This window comes from Chiloscyllium punctatum, chromosome 1, assembly GCF_047496795.1.
Source record: "Chiloscyllium punctatum isolate Juve2018m chromosome 1, sChiPun1.3, whole genome shotgun sequence".
Lineage (NCBI taxonomy): Eukaryota > Metazoa > Chordata > Chondrichthyes > Orectolobiformes > Hemiscylliidae > Chiloscyllium > Chiloscyllium punctatum.
Window position 1 is genome coordinate 20,630,082 of NC_092739.1, and position 20,454 is coordinate 20,650,535.

General features: G+C 39.2%; 1 protein-coding gene across 5 annotated transcripts in view; it reads left to right on the forward strand.

The window, feature by feature from the left end:
* Nucleotides 1-20,454, forward strand: part of LOC140480227 (testican-3-like) — a 517,571-nt gene that overhangs the window by 475,133 nt on the left and 21,984 nt on the right. For all 5 annotated transcript variants that reach the window (XM_072575112.1, XM_072575034.1, XM_072575285.1 and 2 more), the window contains 2 exons: nucleotides 4,648-4,809; nucleotides 17,184-17,405. In XM_072575112.1, coding sequence (XP_072431213.1) covers nucleotides 4,648-4,809; nucleotides 17,184-17,405 — 384 coding nt within the window. The remainder of the gene's footprint in view (nucleotides 1-4,647; nucleotides 4,810-17,183; nucleotides 17,406-20,454) is intronic.

Below are 20,454 nucleotides of genomic sequence, written 5' to 3' on the forward strand. Positions count from 1 at the left end.
ACACCGAACAAACATTCTATTATAACACAGAAAGCATGGACTTCACAAAAGTTAAATATAAATGAAAGTCAGCATCTGCAGTTGTATTAATTTGAAATGGTCTCTGTTGAAAATGAGCCTGGCTGTGGGACACTGATCATTATATTTCAGATTCAGCTTTGTTCAGAGAGACACTATGTTGTTGAGAAGATGTTTAGCTTCAAATTTTTAAATTTTCCAATGTTTATTTCTTGGTTGCATGTTTTTCACCAACTATTTCTTGCCCATTGTTTTCTTCACCTCTCTTCTCACTTTCCCTTGGGTTTACTTCTTGGTGGTTTAGAAGGAGCCATAATAGGTGGTCTGTCGCTTTGTCTACACCAGCAGGCTTTTATCCAATTTCCTTCTGGAATCAGATCTTCTTTATTTCAATCCTGCTGCCAGCCAATACTTTCATCACAGCTAGGGACATCCCCTTGTGATCACTGCAACCCCTCACAAGCTTTCTGCTCATTCACACCCTAGTCCAAAGCTGCAAGAGTTAATGCTGCCATCTAAACATGCACATTTGGCGGCCATCTTTGCCAGCAATCTTCATGTTCATGGCACACTTTAAAAAGCTAAGCACAGCACAGACCTCAGTCGAACTTCACTTGCCAAATCCTGCCAATCACAAAAAAAAAGAACATTTATGTAAACTCTGTTTTCTGCCAGCCACCCAATCTTCTATCCATGCAAACATGAGAGATGTGGAGAGATTGCTTCTTTCAAAGGGTCAGAAATCTGTGGAATTCACTATCCCAGAGTGCAGTGGATTCTGGGGTACTGAGCAAATTTACAGAGGAGGTTACTAATTAAAAATCTGTCAATGGGATGAAGGGTTATGGACAGTGGGCAGGAAAGTGGAGTTGAAGCTGACATGCGATCAGCACGATCATCTGATTCCAATTCAAGATGACAAAAAACACTTCTCACTGTATTTTTATATATGCGTGACAGTAACTTTAAATCTAACCTACGTCTATCAAATAATAGCTCAGGATCGGGAGGCTGAATTGTCCACTCTTACTCCTGGTTCTGATGTTACCTCTACACCATGAGCTCCTGTTTTGTGCTATAACCTTTTATTTGGCATCTTGTCAAATGCCTTCTGAAAATCCCAGTACAATACTTCCACAGGCAGTCCTTTCTTCAGTGTGCATGTTACTCCTTCAAAGAATTCCAAGAAATTGGTTAAATTTGATTCTCCTTTCACAATCCTGCTGCTTCCTCCTGATCACATTGCATTTATCTAAGTGCCCTGTTATGACCCCCACATGACTGGCCTATAGTTTCCTGCCATCTGCCTCCTTCACTTTTTAAATAGCAGATTTATATTTGCTGCTTTCTAGTTTAATGGAACCTTAATCTCTCAAATTTTAGGAAATTGACAGCAACTCGTCTACTACTACCCATCTGTGTGCAAGGAGTAAAAACCTCAAAAACCTTATTGGACAATTGCTAAAACTGAGGATCCTGCATTTCTGCTGTCTGAATCCCCTTAGCTGCGTCATTCACTCTCTGATCCTGGTTTAACTGACCACTGACAAAGTCAGAGATCTCTTTTCAGGGATCACCTTCTGGTACAAAATGTCCAGCTCATAAACTCTGAACCAAAGCTGCTGTTATGGAAAAAGTCCACTTGTTTGGGTGTGTGCAGCTCTACCAACACGCAAGCTTCTTGAAATACAGGACAAAATAACATTTGATTAGCATATAGCACCTTCATTCTTTTTATCATTGCACCATTGCAGGAATATGCACTCTCAACACCTGCATTATCGCAACTTAAAAACACTTCCTTGACAGCATATCCAAACCTGCGGGCTCTATTATCTACAATGAAAACAACCAACTGCCATCCCCTACAACAACATCCCCTTCCACCCTAAGTCAAATACCATCTTGAATTTGAACTACATCATCTTTTTCTCACTATTGCTTGGTATAATCTTCCCCTGTAACATCACTGTTGGTATGCCATCCCCACATGGACTGCAGTCCACTACCACCTCCTTAAGGGCAATTCGAGATGACTAGAAAATGCTGGCTTAGCCAGTGACACCTATATCCCATTGATGGAAAAAAATCTGCCACACCCCAGCAATTATTATTCTTTAGCATTCGTGTAACTCCGTCACGGTGGTGATAATGAACCATCGTTGGCAATGGACATTACTATTCCCTACCTAAAGTGTAATAGAATACACCTAAAGATTGTTACAGTGGTGTCTGGAACACCTTCAGAGAATTATAGAATCCCTACAGTGCAGAAAGAGGCCATTCAGCCCATCAAGTCTACACTGCCCCTCTAAAGAGCATCCCAGAGCCACTTTAACCCCCCCGCTCCAGAGCACCTGGCAGAAACCCGTGCAGACACAGACGCGGAGAATATGCAAACTCCACACAGACATAGACACCCAAGGCGGATATTGAACTTGGGTCCCTGGTACTGTGAGGCAGCAGTGCTAACTACTGGCCCACCATGCATGATGTGTGTAATTTCCATAAGCTATGAGTTTGTCTTTGATTCTGGCAGGCTGTTGCTTGACTAGTCTGTGGGACTACTTCCCAATTTTAACACAGTCCTCTAAATGATAACGAGGACAACATAGCAGAGTCAATAACGCACGGTGTGCCTTTGCCATTTTCTCTGCATGGGTTGATACTGGGTGGTCCATCTAGTGTCATCTATGCTGCTAATTTGTTGCCAGAACTGAGAATTAAAGAGTACCTTCTTGTATAGGTTGCTTGATCTGAACAAGATGCTTGTCTTTCACATCTCTCACATGGATTAATGTCTTGCAGGGTATGCTGATTCTTGTTTAATGTATCAGGATTCAAATTCTGAGCGAACATCATAAAGTTAAAATGCGTGAATCATAAACATCATTGCACAAAGTAAAAGTACATTAGTGCAACCGTGTGCTTTATGGCACCCGCATTGCTGCTAATTTTTCAACTACAACCAGTTTCTTTAGACCACACTGGACATGGGTCAGAAATACAAATGACTGTGTGGAGTTTGCACATTCTCCCAATGTCTGCGTGGGTTTCCTCTGGGTGCTCCAGTTTCCTCCCACCATCCAAAGATGTGCAGGTAGGTGAATTGGCCATGCTAAATTGCCCGTAGTGTTAGGTGTAGGGGAATGGGTCTGGGTGGGTTGCACTTCGGAGGGTCGGTGTGGACATGTTGGGCTGAAAGGCCTGTTTCCACACTATGTGGAATCTAACCTAACCCAGACCAAGTAGGAACAGGCAGATATTTTTCCCTAAAGGATATTGGTGAACAAGGTGAGATTTTATGACAATGGCTTCATGGTTGTCATTACGGAGATTGCCTAAATAAAGATAATGGAGGCACTTCCCAAGTCTCATCATAACACCTTTCATAAAATTATCCCTATTTTTACTTGAAAAAGATAGCACTCACAAATCGATCAAAGTTTCAGGTGAGTAATCAGATTGATGCTAGGATGTAATGACCACACCTTAATCTGGAGGTTACAGCAAGTAAAACAAATATCTTACTCCAATCTGGAGGGTGCTGGTACAGTCAGGTTTGGAGAAATAAATGAAACAGTTATAAATAGGTGTACAAATAAATGAAGGACATGAAGTGCATTTAAAGTAAAATATTTTTATTGTGCTTTTAGTAGGATTTATGGAACAGAAACATGTTATTTGACTCATCCAGTCTGCGCAAGTGTTTTTCTTTTCACCTTAAACTTTCTTCCATATTTTCTCATCTAACTCCACCATCATTGCCATCTGTTCCCTTTGGTTTTTTTTGTATGTTTATTCAGTTTACCCTTAAATGAATCTATACTTTTTGTTTCAACACTTCACTGTTGCGGCAAATTCCACGTTCTCAAGCCTCTGGGTAAAGACTTTCCTCTGAATTCGCCGTTACATCTCTTGTTAACCATCTTGTATTGATCGCCCTCTCAGTTGTTTTCTTCACCATAAAGAAAAACACATTCTCAATATATTTTTATAAATATATACATATAAGGAAGTTGTGCTGTTTCATGTTCATTTCTTCAGTCACTTGTTTTCATTCATAAATATCTATAGATGGAGCTTTAAAAAATTTCCCAGTGTTGCTTAGGCCTCCCATACAGCACCATAGGAAACCATGGCTTCATTGCTCAAGGGCTTCCTCCTTGCATGGGCATTGGAGAAACAAAATTGTGGACGAAGCACTTGTGGACAAAACACCTGTACTTTTTCAATAAATCAGTCAAGTGTGTGTGAAGCCCCTTTTAGTATTGTGGAGCTCTGGAAATTTCCAGACTTTATGTTCCTCATGAGGTGCCTTAATCCTAAGAGTTGCTCTAGCTTAAAAATGAATAATCCTGTGAAGGCTTTGAAATGTTTATATTCCCGTATCTGTGTCTTCCCTTTAATGGATTTTGATCAGTGTCAAGACTTTCTCTTTGTTCAAGTTCCTCAAGGCTCTTAGTGGAGAAAAGCAAATTTTGTCGGAATATAAAATTGAGGAAATAAGAAGAGGAGACCTTGTCCCTGATCAATTTGGTAGTGCGCTGAAATGTACTGCACTAATGCAATATCAAAATTCACGTCTGTGATCATATACTTAAAATATCTTGTTTGCACTCTTCACAGAGCAAGCAGAACCAGCTGGTCAGCAGCAAGCATTTGAAGGACATCAGTCAACAGGGCGCCAACAAGAAACAAGCATCAGGACAGATACATACACACTGCAACAATTGTACAGTGATGTGGATAAGGAAGCACACATTGAAGGACAGGGTGCTGATGTTGGAGGTAGGGTTTAATAAGTGCAAGGCTGAACCATGTGCTGCAATTCCCTGCAAAGTTGCTATATGCTACTGGGAGTAAAGATTTGCAGGAGTCATTAGAGCATATGGACCATGCTGAGTAGTCCATAATAGCTTCAATATATATGCCATGAAGTGACAGTAGAAAGTGATAGAAATAAGCAATCAAAGACTGCTTCATCTTGCTAGATAAACATTTTATGGACTGTGATTACAGAGGGAGTCAGTATTATGGTTACCTGTTACCTAGAGATGTTAATGGACATTGTAAGAACATGCCCTTCAGTATTAGAGTGTGGTGAGAAGTATATCAAGTGTAGGTGCCACGTGTGTCTCAATTAGCTTTTCACAATCATGTTGCACTGCATAAAATGCAGTCGTTCTGCTTCAAGTATATTGAAATCATGCACTCAGCAAGGTTCCTTCAACGTTATCTTTTCAACCTGTAATCTGCATTACGTAAAAGAACAAGAATAGCAAATGTGCAGGAAAATCTTCAATTGTAACTTCCTCCCCCCCCCCCCCCCCCCCACTCCCCCACAATTCACACAGTATCCAGATTTTTGAATTATATCGTTCCTCCATTACTATCACTTGGATCACATTTAAGTCAGCTACTGAATGTAGGTTGTACATCCGGAATTGGAGAATAATCTCATAAAATGTTGACACTTTAATGATAAGATTATAAAAAGAAGCTTTATGCAAAATGCAATGAATTCCTCAATAAAGAATTGAAACTGAATTGATTCATTTCTTTAGAGAGTAGCTGAATCAATATTGTGTTAATGAAAGGAATCCTCAGGAAGGGCAAATACTCCATGAATCTGCCGATTCCTTTGACTTGTGGGATAAAAGGAAAGGTGAATACTGTATAGGGAAGGGAACCAGGTAATGGTAGAGATGGAGAATGAATACTGTGTTGATGTTATTCTCCTTAAGAAGTATTGGGAGAATTACCTGGCCCTGAGCCTGGCCTAATTAACCCAATACATGAAAATTAGTTGGATTGGTGCACATATGTGTAAGATCTTGTCGAACAGTGGTATTGTCCCTACCTCTGAGCAAGCAGTCAGAGATTCAAGTCCCACCTGCCCAGACATGTGATATAACATGACTGAACAGATTGATTAAAGATATCTACATGCCTGTCTGATTTTTCCATCCATTGATTTTATTTAAACTCAACTCAAGGCTCCATTATAACAAAATGCCTTAAATTGGGACTCAGCAGTGTACAGATACAACGTGCAAAGCCATCTCTTGTTACAGTGATTATGTTCATTAGGGAGGAATTGCCAACTGCACACAATTCATGTGCTTGACTGGCATTTTCTGGCTCTTCTGCTGCTGGTCTGATTATTTCCTTATTTTGGTATAACTTAACAGACAATGAAATATGCCACGAACCCAGGTGATGTTACTGGACATGTCTGATCCCAGAAATGATGCTTAATGGATCATATCTTGTATTTTTAATATTCACAAGATGGTCTCGCTCTGAAGCACAAATACAATAGCATTGACATTTATTGCACAAAATTAAAGTAGAATAAATCAAACTATTTACATATAACACACATTTGAAGATTTCAAAACACATGGTAAAAAATACAATCCCATTAATCTCAATGCCATCCCACGACAGCACACGCAAACCAGAGAGAATACCCTTCTCCATTCCACATGGGGTTTGTCTTAAACAAACACACAGAATGCTGGGGAAACTCCACAGGCCTGGCTGCATTTATGGAGAGGGAAACAGTGTACATGTTTTAAATCCAGCATGGCTCTTCTTCAGAACTGCCAAATCTGCTGAGTTCCTCCAGCATTCTGTGTTTGTTTCAGATTTCAGCATCTGCAGGATTTTGTTATTATTAGGTTTTGTCTTTCCTGTGGCTTCATTTCCTGGTCATGAGAATTTGACGAAATCTCTTTTATTTGTCATATAGCTGAGCCTATCCTTACTCTCCAGGAAGACTCTCTTTAATACTTCGTTTTTAAATTAAATCACCATGCGTACAGAAATATTCGCAAGTTAATCATGAAGCCCCTTCAGAGACACCAACCAAATCAATGTATCATTTATTGAAAATCCAAATACTAAAATAAATGATTTTAAATAGATATATAAATCACACACCTTACATGACAAATACTGCAGCTAATGTCACTTCTTTTTATTGTTTCAGCTCAGGCAAACATTCTAGCCAGTCATGCTTTGTTAAGCAAATTCATCCAACTGTTACCAGAACAATTCTGAAAGTTAGGATGCAGTGTGCTTATAAATTATGCTGTACAAAAATAACAAATAAAACTAATTACAAGAGAGCAGATCCTCAAGTATTCTAACTAGCTAGATATTCCTATCGTTCTTCTTTTTAACTACAACCTATTAAGTTATATGATACCAAGAATTGGAACCAGGAATCCATCAAAAACTAAAATACTGCATCCCTCTGAGAGCAACTTTAACTACCTGCATCAGAAAATACAATTTTATTAATTATAGCAAGTTTAAAATTGTCCCATGAAGTATTTGCTTATAATTGCAAAAGTATTTACAGATCTCTACCACTGTTGAAGTCTGCATAGATTAATTTTATAAAATAGTTTTCAAAGTTCATGTGGTGTTGTCCTGATTCTGCCCAATGTGTAATCCTGTTGGTCCTTTTCCCTGAACAGTCTGAACTCTTTACACTAGCCTAAGCATGGCACCATCCAAATTTAGGCTTGTTTGACAGGTAGAATGATTTGCTGATTTTTAAACTAAAATTACACCTTTGAGTAGGAACCCAATGTGATCACATTATTTTCGCATATTTGTTTGGTTGCAAACATGCTGCGCATCATTGAGATTTTCTCTGATCTCCTCTCTGGTCTGCTCTCCTATCAATTTGATAAGTACTCAACTCCTAATTGCAGCAGCTGCCTGTTGCCATGTATCTCTTTAGACCAAGAAATTAATTGTGTAAGGTATTTATAGATTTCTTGTTCTAATTTTTGTTTCTGATCACCTCATAATTATCATTTTTACAACCCTGATTTTAATTTTATGGTATTAGTGCCAACAATTACGCAAGAAGTGATTTGAATCTGACTTTGTACAATGACTTTGCTTGCTTGTTGATTATTTTCTGTCTCTTATGGACTGTCTAGTTTGGAATCTTTAGAGCAGTTGAGAATATTACAAACATTTTATACCAGCAGCAGCTGAGTTGATGGCACTCTTGCCTCTGAATTATAAGGTTGCAGGTTCAACACCCATTGCAGAGCTGGAGCATAAAGACCACATTAAATGTGCATTGCAGCACATCATCCCGTTCAACCAGCTTCTGTATGTTTCCATGAGATTCCCCTGTCAATCTTCTAAATTTGAGTGAATATAGTCCTAACTAATCCCGTCTCTCTCCATGTGTCATTTTTATGATCTCAGGAATCATTCTGGTAATCCTTTGTAGCCAGAGCATCTATCCTCAGTTAAGGATTCCAGAACTTCACACAGTGCTTCAGGAACAGGAGATGGCAATGGCCTCGTGTTTTGTTGCTAGACTACTAATCCAGAGATCCAGATAGTGTTATGGAGACCCAAGTTTTAATCCTACCATGGCAGAGAATGGAGTTTGAATTTAATAAAATTCTGGAATTATGAGTAGCTTCATTATAACCATTGCCAATTGTGGAAAAACCATCTGGCTTACTGATGTCCTTTATAAAAGCAAAAACTTCTGGCCTTACTTGATCTGGCCAATATGTGACTCCAAACCCATAGCAATATGGTTAACTGCTGGCCCAGCCAATAACATTAACATCCCATAAATGTGGTCTGAGCAAGTCTCCGTGCAATTGCAACAAGAAATCCCTGCACCTGTGCTTGATGGTAATGGAGGTTCGCCAGCATTCTGTTATACTCTAGTAAATAATAGGGCCTGATTGGTCTATTTTAGTAGAGGAGAACCACTTAGTGCTGTAACTAGAAGAGCCTTTTGTAATTAACAAGATATGGTTTATTGTATGTTCATATCTACTTATGGGTTACGTTGATATGATAGACATAGTTTCAGAGACTTTGAAGAGAACCAGATGTTAAGTATCACTTCTTTAAGATCCTACACTGTTCCACACAAATCCATATGATTAGATGATGCTTATGCTTTTCCTTACTATTAACCCATTTGGACCCATATATAAGAACCTCCAGTGTTGAGAAGCACTGCAGTGTTTATTGATGTTGACTTTTAGATGAGACTTTAAATCAAGACTGCATCTACCCACCCAGGTGAATATACAAACAACCAATGGTACCATATTTAGGAAGATCAAGGAGGTATCCCTGTTTTCCTGACTAATATTTATCTCAAAATCAACATCACGCAAAAGCAGTTGTAATGCTGTTTGTGGGAGCTTGATGAGAACAATAATGATGGCCATGTTTTCTAGATTACAACAATGATTATACTTCAGATATGAGCTCATTGGCTGTAAAGTGCTGTGAAAAGTTTGAAGGTCATGAAAAGCACTTTCTAAAAGCAAATCTTTTTATCTTTTATTTCTTTTTACTTTTCTCTCCCTACTTATCTGCATTTCTTCATATTTCTTGCTTTAGCAGATGCTTCTGTCAAATTTAAGTCATTATTCATTCAAATCCAGAGGGAGAATTCAGCTGACCATGTGAAGTGTGAAACAGCTCAGACTAGGACAAATAAATCAAAAACTGGATATTTTGGATTGAATTGGAGAATACTGTTCCAAAACATTAATGAAGAAAAAAATGTAATAGAGAGAACTTTTAAGCCCTGGTATTAACTTTGAGTTGCATTGGATTGATTCAGATGCAGGGTGGAAGTCATTTTGACTCTGGCTCTTATTCAATTCAGTTTCACTGTTTTAAATCTGAAGCCAGCAGAAATTAACTCAGTAGCAGAGGGTAGCAGTGAGGTTAGGAGGCTGAGGGAGCACAAGGTTAGAGATTGTGGTGGGGCTGAGGACAGGATTATTTAAAGAATTACCAGCAGTGGATTGGAGTTAGCAGGCCTGTGTTGGGGTGTCCAATACTTCAATTCCCAGTCCTTCTCATTCTGAAACAATTCTCATGAATTTTAAAAGTATCAATTCGTCTTGATCTGTTCTGCCTCCTGCCAGGTCCTTCTGGTGAATTTGGCTATATGCAGACCACATTCAAACTTTAAGGTAAAATTCTTGACTTTCACACTTCCAATGTATGACGACCGACCTGTGTTAAGTGAATTCCTCAAAAGTGGGTGTTTGCTGAGGCAGAAACACTTCAGAATGATGCCTCCTGATACCTTACAGTTTTTATACTTTCACTGTCTGTAGCTTAAAATTAGCCCAGTAGCAGGAATATATTTTTTGTGTATGACATTTATTTTTTGGCATCTTGTCAACTTATTTGAAGTTATTTGTTCACTTTTCCAGTATGCTAAAACTTTAGCAATTCTGCAGTGAAATCTCTTATTAGACAGAGAATGAACAGAGAGTGAGCTGAAATGTCAGGAGCATGATAATTCTGTGATCCAACACTTCAATGATATTGCCATTCAACTAGCTTAGCTAAGGAAAGCATAACAATGTAGCTCATGCTTTCCACCTATTAAAGTTAAAAGACTGCTAGTTTATAATTTCCCAAATTGCTACCTGCAAATGCCACACACTGTAAGGAAAGTTCAATCACAGAATCACCTTGATTCTGTAGTAGACTTCACTGCAAAGGATACATTGAATGCTAGCCTGAGTGTGGCAGAGGGTGCACTTTCTAAATAGTACTGCTTGATCACTTATACAGCAATAAGGTACCAGTAAATAAACAATCTTTTGAGGGGAGGAAGATTTTAAGAAATTACTCTGAGCATTGTGCTTCATGGCAAAAAAACATGATTTTGGGTTCAAGAAGATTGGGGCTATCCCATACCTCAGATACTCACATGAAATGATAATAGAAAGATAAAAATAAAGGTGCGCAACAAGGAAGTCTGCATGCTCCCAGGTGAAGCAACCATTGAATACCTGTGAGATTTTAATAATTATTATCCTTTTAAATCACTCTTTAACCAAAGTCTTGCATGAGACAAGGACACAGCTACAAAAGATGGCCTTGAGATAAACATCTTGTGGGTAATTAAGGCATTCACATCGAAAATGCATCATTTGTTTTCATAAACTGTAGCTGTTTGATAACACTGAACCACATTTCATTCAGAAGCTTTTCACACAGAATTTCCCCCTGTACCACACTCATCTTTCTTCGAACACAGCTCTGTATTATATAACCGCAGCTCTGGGATTGATATTTCTGCCTAAGTCTGTCAATGCAGACATAATGCTTACGTACAAATACTAATGTTTCTTAATACTGCTCTGCTTCTATTGGAGAGGAGCGTACAAAATAAGCTTGTCCCTGCCCAGATTTGGAGCGATGAGATGAGAGATGCTTGAAATTTAGCTGCTGATTGCTTTCAAGGGGTAGTCCACTGAACTAGCTGGAAAGCAAGGGGAATATGTCTGCTCTAAAGGGGAGATTGGGAATCTACAGCTGTCTAATCAGACAGCCTCAAACTTGCTGGATATTAAGCAGAATATCTTTAAAAAAGCCTTGAGTAAGGGTGGCAACACTAAAAACAAACAACACACAAATCTTTATAATTTTTGATTTAGACTCAGGATACCACCCCCAAGCAAATGCCAAAAAATAGAACAGCCATAAGGTCATCTCTACCATTCCATCAAACCACACTATTGAGGAGAAATCGTTGTGAGCCTCCAAGGATACACTGTGTCAATGCCTTCTTCTCCACCCTTCACACATGCAGAATAATTCAACGCTATGTGTAATCTATGTAGATGAAGCTTAGGGTCACATTCTGGCGAATGCAACATTGACAAAAGCCACAGCCACATGAAGAAGAAATGACCAAAGTCTCTGACTCTTGGAAGACTAAAAAGCTTCCCAGGGCAGTATTTAGACAAGGCCGATAAGCCTGTTAGAGGCTAGATTTGAGGGTGAATGACTGTGTTGGCATATGTGCACAATCACATAACTATAAGCCAATTGAAAAGTAAAAGTACAGTGTTCCTACTGGACCACAGGGTTGCTCTCTCGTAAGAGAGAAATGGTGGTGGTCTAACCTGAGGATCACCATGCCTCAATCAAGAGGAGAGGTTAAGAAGGGCAGTCCTTCGTGGCAACCTCAGCTGGAGCAGCAATTGAACCCTCACTCTTGGCTGCACTCTTCATCTCAAACTAGTCTTCAAGTCAACTGAGCTAACCCCAATCCCTTTAACCTCAAAGGAATGCTTATTGTCTACTTTAAAATGTTAACTTGCATTTAATGCAAATAAATTGCCTTAAGTTCTCTTTGCATCAATAACCTCCTGTTCAGTCTCCTGGTCAGAGTTTTAGAATGGAGTTACACAGGATTACATGGGGGCTGTGTTTCTATGTCTCAAATCTGTTTCCAAAAGCCTAGGTGTAGAAGAACAAATTACACTAATTATCTCCCAAACTTAAACAGCTAGCATCAGTTTCTATTTTCCAGTGGTTATATTCTTCCCATAGCCTAAGCATTCTTTGTACTGCTCCTCATGATGTATGTCTGAGCTTGTATGATAATCAGCGTCGCTCAAGCTACTCTGCAGGAATCAGGTTGTCATGAAAGTTGACACTTATGCACTCAACATGACTTTAATGTGTCAAACCTTTTTCTCGAAGTTGACTTGGTGGCACCTCGGCAACCACAGCGTGTTTAAATATCAGCCTTGTCTAAATGCTGCCCTGGCTTCTTCTGTATTTACGTCATCGTTGTAGCTCCTGTATCAACCCCCCTTCCTCATCTGAAGAAAATGGTGACTGGTGGATCTCCACTTCTCGGTATAAACCCTATTGCAAGTTTTCACCCCATTGTAGATCGAGGTTATGTAGTATACAGTAGGTAGTCACTATTCTGGAGACACAGTCAGACAAGTACTGAAGTGTTCCTCCTCAGTGGTCCAGGTAATGGAACAGCATCTTCAGATAATGTTCGATAATGGCCTTCCTGAATGCTGTTAATGGACATTCATTCATTCATTCATTCATTCATTCTTCTCCTTCCTCCTCCTCATTAACCACAGTTCGTACAGTTGATCAGCCACAGTCTGGTGAGATGCATCCTCCATGACTATTGACTGGTTTTCCCTTTCCTTGTTCTGCTTTGTGTAAGATCCTTGATCTGTATGTTTATTTTCTTTCCATGCGTGTGGCTGTTAGCTTAATCTAATTTTGGTGGCTTTCATAATCCTTATGGTATAGCCTTACATCCTTGGAACCTATGGTCTGCACAATGGTTTCATCATCATGTCCTTAACTTTCAGGTATATGAACCTGGGAGCACTCCTGCATGGCGGTATGTGGAATTACACACCCAATACCATCCCCATTGTTGATTCATTATAGGAGCTCTTCTCAAAACTCTATCAATCATGAGACATGATTAAGAAGTTCGTATTTGGTGTTGTTAGGGCAAATTCACCTTTATGCTGCAATAATATTTACCCTATAGCCACGGCTGAGTGCTTGCACAACAGTATTTTGCGTTTCTATTTTGATTTTCTTAATTAGATGTGTGTTTGCACTGTGCAGGAGCATGTGCAAACAGATCTTGGAAGCTCTCCCATTTGTGTTGCATATTCTTTTGTCAGCTGGTTTAGGACGGAGATGGTGGTTAGCTTTTTATTTGCTTTGTCCACCCTTTATCCTTCCCTTCACCTCCCATACACTTTTTCTGCCATAATGGGCTGGCCATCTCATTTTCTCTAACATCCCTTCTGTCCTCCTTTCATCTCTTCCTGAAAGTATGGGCCCTTTCACTCTATCTCTTCATGTTCTCGCAGTTTCCCCAAGATTGCTTTCTGAAATTAGTTAGTTATCTTATGAGGATGGGTTGGATAGGCTTGATTTGTTTCTACTGGGGTTTTGGAAGAGGGTTGACTTGACTGAAGTGCATAACATCCTGAATGGTCTTGACAATGAAGATGTGGAAAGGTGTTCGCTCATAATGATGATCCAGAGCAATTAGAGATCTCCCTTTTGGGAGAGAGGTGAGCTTTTATTTTCTCCTCAGACCTTGGAACTTCTCTTCAGAATATGGTGGAGACTGTGTCATCGCATGTTTTTAAGGTGGATAGATTTTTATTAGGCAAGGGAATCTAAGGATAGCAGGGATAGAGAGAAAGGTGGAAATCAGGACACAAACAAATCAGTCATGATTTTATTCAATGGTGAAACAGGCTTGAGGAACCAAATGGTCTACTTATGCTCCTATTTCATATTTATGTTTGTATTCCACTCCCAAGCAGGCCCCTGTGCCCAGCCTTGCATTGCACCATTCCTCATATAACTACCCTGTTATTTCTCCCTTTCCAGTGCACTTTAAATTACAGTAAACACATGTAAACATTTGAAAAGATTCAGATAAAGGTGGTTTAGGTAGAAATTGATGGTTGGGAACAGAACTTAAAAGGGCATACTTGTAATGGGTACTGGGAAGATCATGGTGAATGGAGGGAGGAAACTGGGATGTAGAGGGGAGAATCACAGTGATGGGAGCAAAATGATGGCAGCCTTGCATTGCACCATCCCTTATATAATGTACCTGTTATTTCTCCCTTTCTAGTGCACTTTAAGTTATAGTTTTGATCCTTTCTATTCCCCTTTGCTCCCATCACTGTGATTCTCCCCTCTGCATCCCAGTTTCCTCCCTCCATTCACCATGATCTTCCCAGTACCCATTACAAGTATGCCCTTTTAAGTTCTGTTCCCAACCATCGATTTCTACTTGAACCATCTTTATCTGAATCTCTTCAAATGTCTTTACATTTTAGTTAAGCCCCACTTAGCTCCCCTGGTTAGATTTGCTGATATCAAGTAGTGTGCCTGTCTTGTTTGGTAAAGCTTATTGCTGTTGTTGGAATATATTAGATAGTAAGTGAGCTGAGTCATCTAGTCATTGAGTCCTACAGTATGGAGCCTGTTGGCCCAAACTGGTCTATGCCAATCAAAATGTCCATTCATGCTAACCCCATTTCCCTGCACTTGACCCATATCCTTCTAAAAGTTTCCTATCTAAGTATTTGTCCAAATGCCTTTTAAATGTTGTTAATGTACCTGTCTCAATCACTTCCTCTGACAGCTCATTCCACATGCATACCACTCTGTGTAAACATATCGCCCCTCATGTTCCCGTTAATTTTTTTCCCTTGTTAACTTAAACTGATGCCCTCTAGTCCTCGATTCCCCAACCCTGGGAAAAAAACTGAGTGCATTCACCCTACCCATGCCTCTATAACTTCCGCCCTCAGTCTCTTACCCTCGAAAGAAAAATTTCTTAGCTTGTCTAACTGCTCCCTTTTACTCAGATGCTTGATTGCAGCTTGATTAAGGTCTCAGGATGAGGTATTAACTGAAGAAGATAGTATCAACTGGCTCCAGGGGTTTTCCATGAAGAAACTAATTACATTTGTGCCAACCGAACAAAGGAACTGGAATGTGGAGTTGGGTAACCTTCACGAGGTTTGAGCATTTGTAAGGTTGTAATTGAGGGTAAAAGTGTTCAATCTCTAGTTTTGATATTTATAATGAGATTGCTTCAAATAGTTGTTATATAATGTAATGGATTGTTTTATTTTCCTATTGTGTGTAATAAACTTTTATGTTCTTAGTTAAAAGTACCATTGCAGCCTTTCTTGAATATGACGACCGCAGTAATAAAAAAGTTAAAATAAACTTTTAGGGTCTATCAAACCAGGACTCACACTGGGATCTGACTTTTTCTCTTACCATCAGCAAGGATCCTGAAAGTATCATGGGACATAATTTACACGACAGAACATCTGATGGCATCTGCTGTTAATTAAAATTGCCCTTGCACATTAAGACTGTCTGTTTACTGAAAGTGCAAGCTGATAATCCAGCAAAGGAAACTGAGTATTTAGGAGCTAAATGATCAGGTTAAACAACTGTTTATATCTTGAAGGAATCAGGATAAATAATTATGAAATAAACAGCAAAAGAGCTAAGAGGGAGAAACAAATTAACGTGTTTGATTTCAAACTCAAAGCAAGTAGTAGGAGAAGGAATGAAAAGTGGGAAAGATTGATGGGATTTGGAGAGTGCAAAAATGTTTATATCTACTATACAAATAAAGTAAATTAATGCCATTCAGAGTATTTGATTGGTGAATTAGGCAGTGTTATGGACCAGGCCAAACCTCCTCAAAACATTTCAAGAAAGTAGCCCGAACCCTAACTTTGCTAGTTGTTTTAAGCAGGTGTAACACAGATATTCCAGGAACGATGTAGCTGGTCAAACCACTTGGTTTTAAACAAAACCAAATTTATTCACAAGATTACCAAATGGAACACAAACAAAAGAGGACAGAACACAGAATAACTTAACCCCTCAGAAAACCCCAACTTAATGATGCTGTTCCAAATACTTGCAACAATCTCCATAAACATCCCTTGGCAAAAAAGGTAAAGTCAAACAGAGGGTCTTACAGGAGAGATGTCAGAGAGAGGGAGGGTCAGTATGGACCTGCTGCTTTCGGTGCAGCAGCTTCACAATGGCTGCTTGCTCAAACCAAACCAAACCAGAGTAAAGCTGCGCTGGGAGAACTGGCCACTCCCCTTTCATTGTACAAATTGTTTTTAAACTTGAAAGCCTTTTTCCTGAGGCAGGATCTGTTAGCTATAATTGAATTGGCCCTAAAGCCTATCCAGGCCTAGACCTTTCAGAATCACTGCTTTTATGAAAACCAAGGACAGCGTAACAGCAGTGAGATGTCATTTTCAAAATGTTAGCAACAGACACTCTGGGTGAAACTTCTGGGTTTCCACAATAAACCACAAGTCTGAAGTCTGAGAATATTGTAGGACTTGTACATAAATAGTAGTGAGTACTATTGATCTCATCCTTGTTTTGAAAGCCAATTATGGACTCCACATGCACTCGTTTGAATAATAGAGAATAAAACTTCAATACATCTGCCTTGGCATACTTAAGGTTACTATGGCCCAGTTTGGTTAGCTATTATGCTTCTAAATGTTTCCTTCCTATAAAGGTTATTGATTTTCTAGAGATATCATAGCCAACAAAAATGGTTGAAAGTAATAGTATATTTAGTTGGTCAATCATGATTTTCAAGTTTTGTTGAATCTGATTGTTGCATTAATGTTACATATCATTACTTTGCATTTGTTGAATGTATTTGTTGCTAATATGAATGATTCACATTAAATCTTCAGTTCTTGACAAATAAGGAGCTTTATTCAATAAAAGTAGTTACGTATTTCCCCTCTGTTCCTTAGGATTTGACACCAGTATTCTACCCATTTGTAAGGACTCACTTGGATGGATGTTTAACAGACTGGACACAAACTATGACCTGCTGCTCGATCAGTCAGAACTGGGAAGCATTTATTTTGACAACCATGATCAGTGCATGAAGCCATTTTTCAATTCATGTGATACATACAGAGATGGTCGCATTTCCAACAATGAGTGGTGCTACTGCTTTCAGAGAAATCAAGGTGAGAAAAATCAAGGTCAGAAATCATAAGGCTCATAATGTTAGTGGCAACTTTGAAAGACTTAAATGCCAGGATTGGGTTAAAGGTTAGAGATGGACTAACAATACTCTTGTCTAGTGAAGCTTCACTGACAGCATATCCCCACAAGATTACCTCTGTTGCTTTATTTCTGAATTTATTGCAATGTAATTGCCCAGCATTGATGGAACTTTTATGTTTATGATTCCTATCTGACTTTTATAAAATACACTTGACGTCAGTGATATTCTTCAGCACTTAAAATCTTATTTTCCTTCTTCTATTTTAATATATATCGCTGTTACAAATACTATTTACATTGGATGCTATTGTGAATGATAAACATCCATAAAATTAAAATCCCAGTGCATATTTTGCACTATAAAACAAAATTAAAATTAATTGAAAATAGCAAACAATGCATGACTGAAAATAAAGTCAATTATATTACAGTGCTTTTCACATTGTCTGGGGAATCATGTTTTCACTGGGTAAATCACAGAGCCATGCAGGCAGTCTGTGCATCTACATGAATAATCTTGGACAACTAGGTGGAATGTGCAATTACTTATTTTGATCAGAAACACCATACTAGATCGGGATTTATCCAAGATCTGTTGGAACATTGCGAGTATCTATCATGATTCTAGTAGTAGTGGGCGGCACGGTGGCACAGTGGTTAGCACTGCTGCCTCTCAGTGCCAGAGGCCCGGGTTCAATTCCCGCCTCAGGCGACTGACTGTGTGGAGTTTGCACATTCTCCCCGTGTCTGCGTGGGTTTCCTCCGGGTGCTCCGGTTTCCTCCCACAGTCCAAAAATGTGCAGGTTAGGTGAATTGGCCATGCTAAATTGCCTGTAGTGTTAGGTGCAGGGGTAAATGTAGGGGAATGGGTCTGGGTGGGTTGCGCTTCGGCGGGTCGGTGTGGACTTGTTGGCCCGAAGGGCCTGTTTCCACGATGTAAGTAATCTAATCTAATCTAGTGGGCTAAGAGGGCTGGCACAGAGGCTGCCAAGTGATACCGCTGCTTGACAGGATGACAGCATCCTGGATGAGGAGAGAACTTTAGCTGACAATCAGAAAATCTTCAAGCCTCAGCTATGACTGAGGAGTTATTAAGCCCTGGTTGTACTCTGCTTTTAAAAGGAAGATGTTAATAGAATGCATGTAGAACATTTATAGCCAGTCTCCTATAGTGGATAATTTATTAAAGTCATTAGGGCATGTGAAGAAAAATACCAGTGATTCTTTCGCTGATATTAGAGGAAGTTTCAAAGTATTGCTAGCCATTCCAAACTTCCTAACTTGCTGAGTCAGTTGTGTGCAAACCTTAAGGTATGTCCCACATAAGGACAATGCTGGGGCTGCTGTGAGAATTCAGTGCCTTGACACTGGTACCATGGGCAGCTAGGTGGAATGTGCAGTCAGTTGTTTTGATCAATGAGATATGAGATAAATTGTGTTTTGTCTGACATCTGTTGCAATATTGTATGTACCTATCATGAATTTAATAGTGGGGTTAGAGGCCGGATATTGACCCCACCAAGTGATACCACTGCCTGATAGGATATTCTCCCATTCACATCTCTACAGAACTTTCATGAGGAAGGAAATTTTCTACAGGGTCTTGTAATAAATGTCGACTAATGGTCAGAATCCAGTCCTCATGAGAAAGAAAGGTCAGTGAGAGCCTTGTAATACAAACATGAGTTAGGATCAGATGAATCTGTAGTCCCTTGATCCTGCGCCATTATGCCATGGCTGATTTAATTGTAACTTCAACTGTACATTCCCAAATATCCTTGATAACCTTTTACACACTTGCTTACCAAGAACTTTTTAATCTTTGCCTTAAAATTACTCAAGCCTCTATTTTCACAGCCTTTAGAGAAAAGAACTTCTGAAAACAAATGATCATCTGAGAGACAAAAAATATTCTCAACTCTTAAATGGATATCCCATTATTTGTATGTAGTGACTCCTAGATCTAGATTCTCTGTATAAGTAATAGGAACAGGAGTAGGCCATTTCAGCCCCTCAAGTCTGTCCTGCCATTCTACAAGATCATAGCTAATCTGTACCAGGCCTCAACTCATATTTTATGCCAGTTTCTCATAACCCTCAACTCTTCAATATTTCAGAAGTCTATCAACCATCTCTTTATATACTTTCAGTAATCCAACTGCCACAACCCTCTTGAGGAGAGAATTCCAGACTTTCTCTAAGAGAAGAAATTCCTTTGATCTCAGTTTTGTATGAGTGTCCCCTTAATGTGTAACAATATCCACTAATTTGAGATACACCCACTAATGGAAACATCTTGTCAACATATACCATGTTAAGCCCACTCAGAATTTTGTATGATTCATTCAGCTCACTCTCATTCTTCTGAACTGCAGTGAATAAATGCCTAATCTGTTTGTCTGTTCTGGACAAATCAACTTTCTCATCCCAAGAATCAGTCTAGGGAACTCTTTTGAACTGCCTCCAGTGCCAGTATATCCATAATCAATTTTCTCCCTTGTTAATAGCTTTTTAGTCATCTGCTGCTAGTTCCTAAAAGATTACCAATCCTGTGACTGATTTTGCCACTTTATCTGCCTTAGTTTTTGATTGGATACTCCCCTTTAGTTCATTTGTTAAGCATGGGTGGTTCACTCTTGTCAACAATTTATTCGTTTTGACCAGAATAATTTTTTCCCTGAGTGTTGTGAAATATCTTTTTTCCTACCCCACTTTAGACCACTCTTTAGAACTCTGTAATTGTCCTTATTTAAGAGAGCACACTGGTTTGACTGCACTAGTAAATGATACAATATTTTCAAAATACTCACTTTCCAACTGCTCAACAGCAGTCCTTATGTCGAATCTTTTAGATGAAAGTATCGCAGGCTCAGTGTTGTAGTCAGTGCCACTCCAAGCTGTCCAACAAGTAGCCAAGTATTTGAGCAAGACCCTGACATTATAGCAAGGAGATCATGCAAGCTAGCAGACCAATGTCACAGCATCATCGAATTGTTACGGTACAAAATG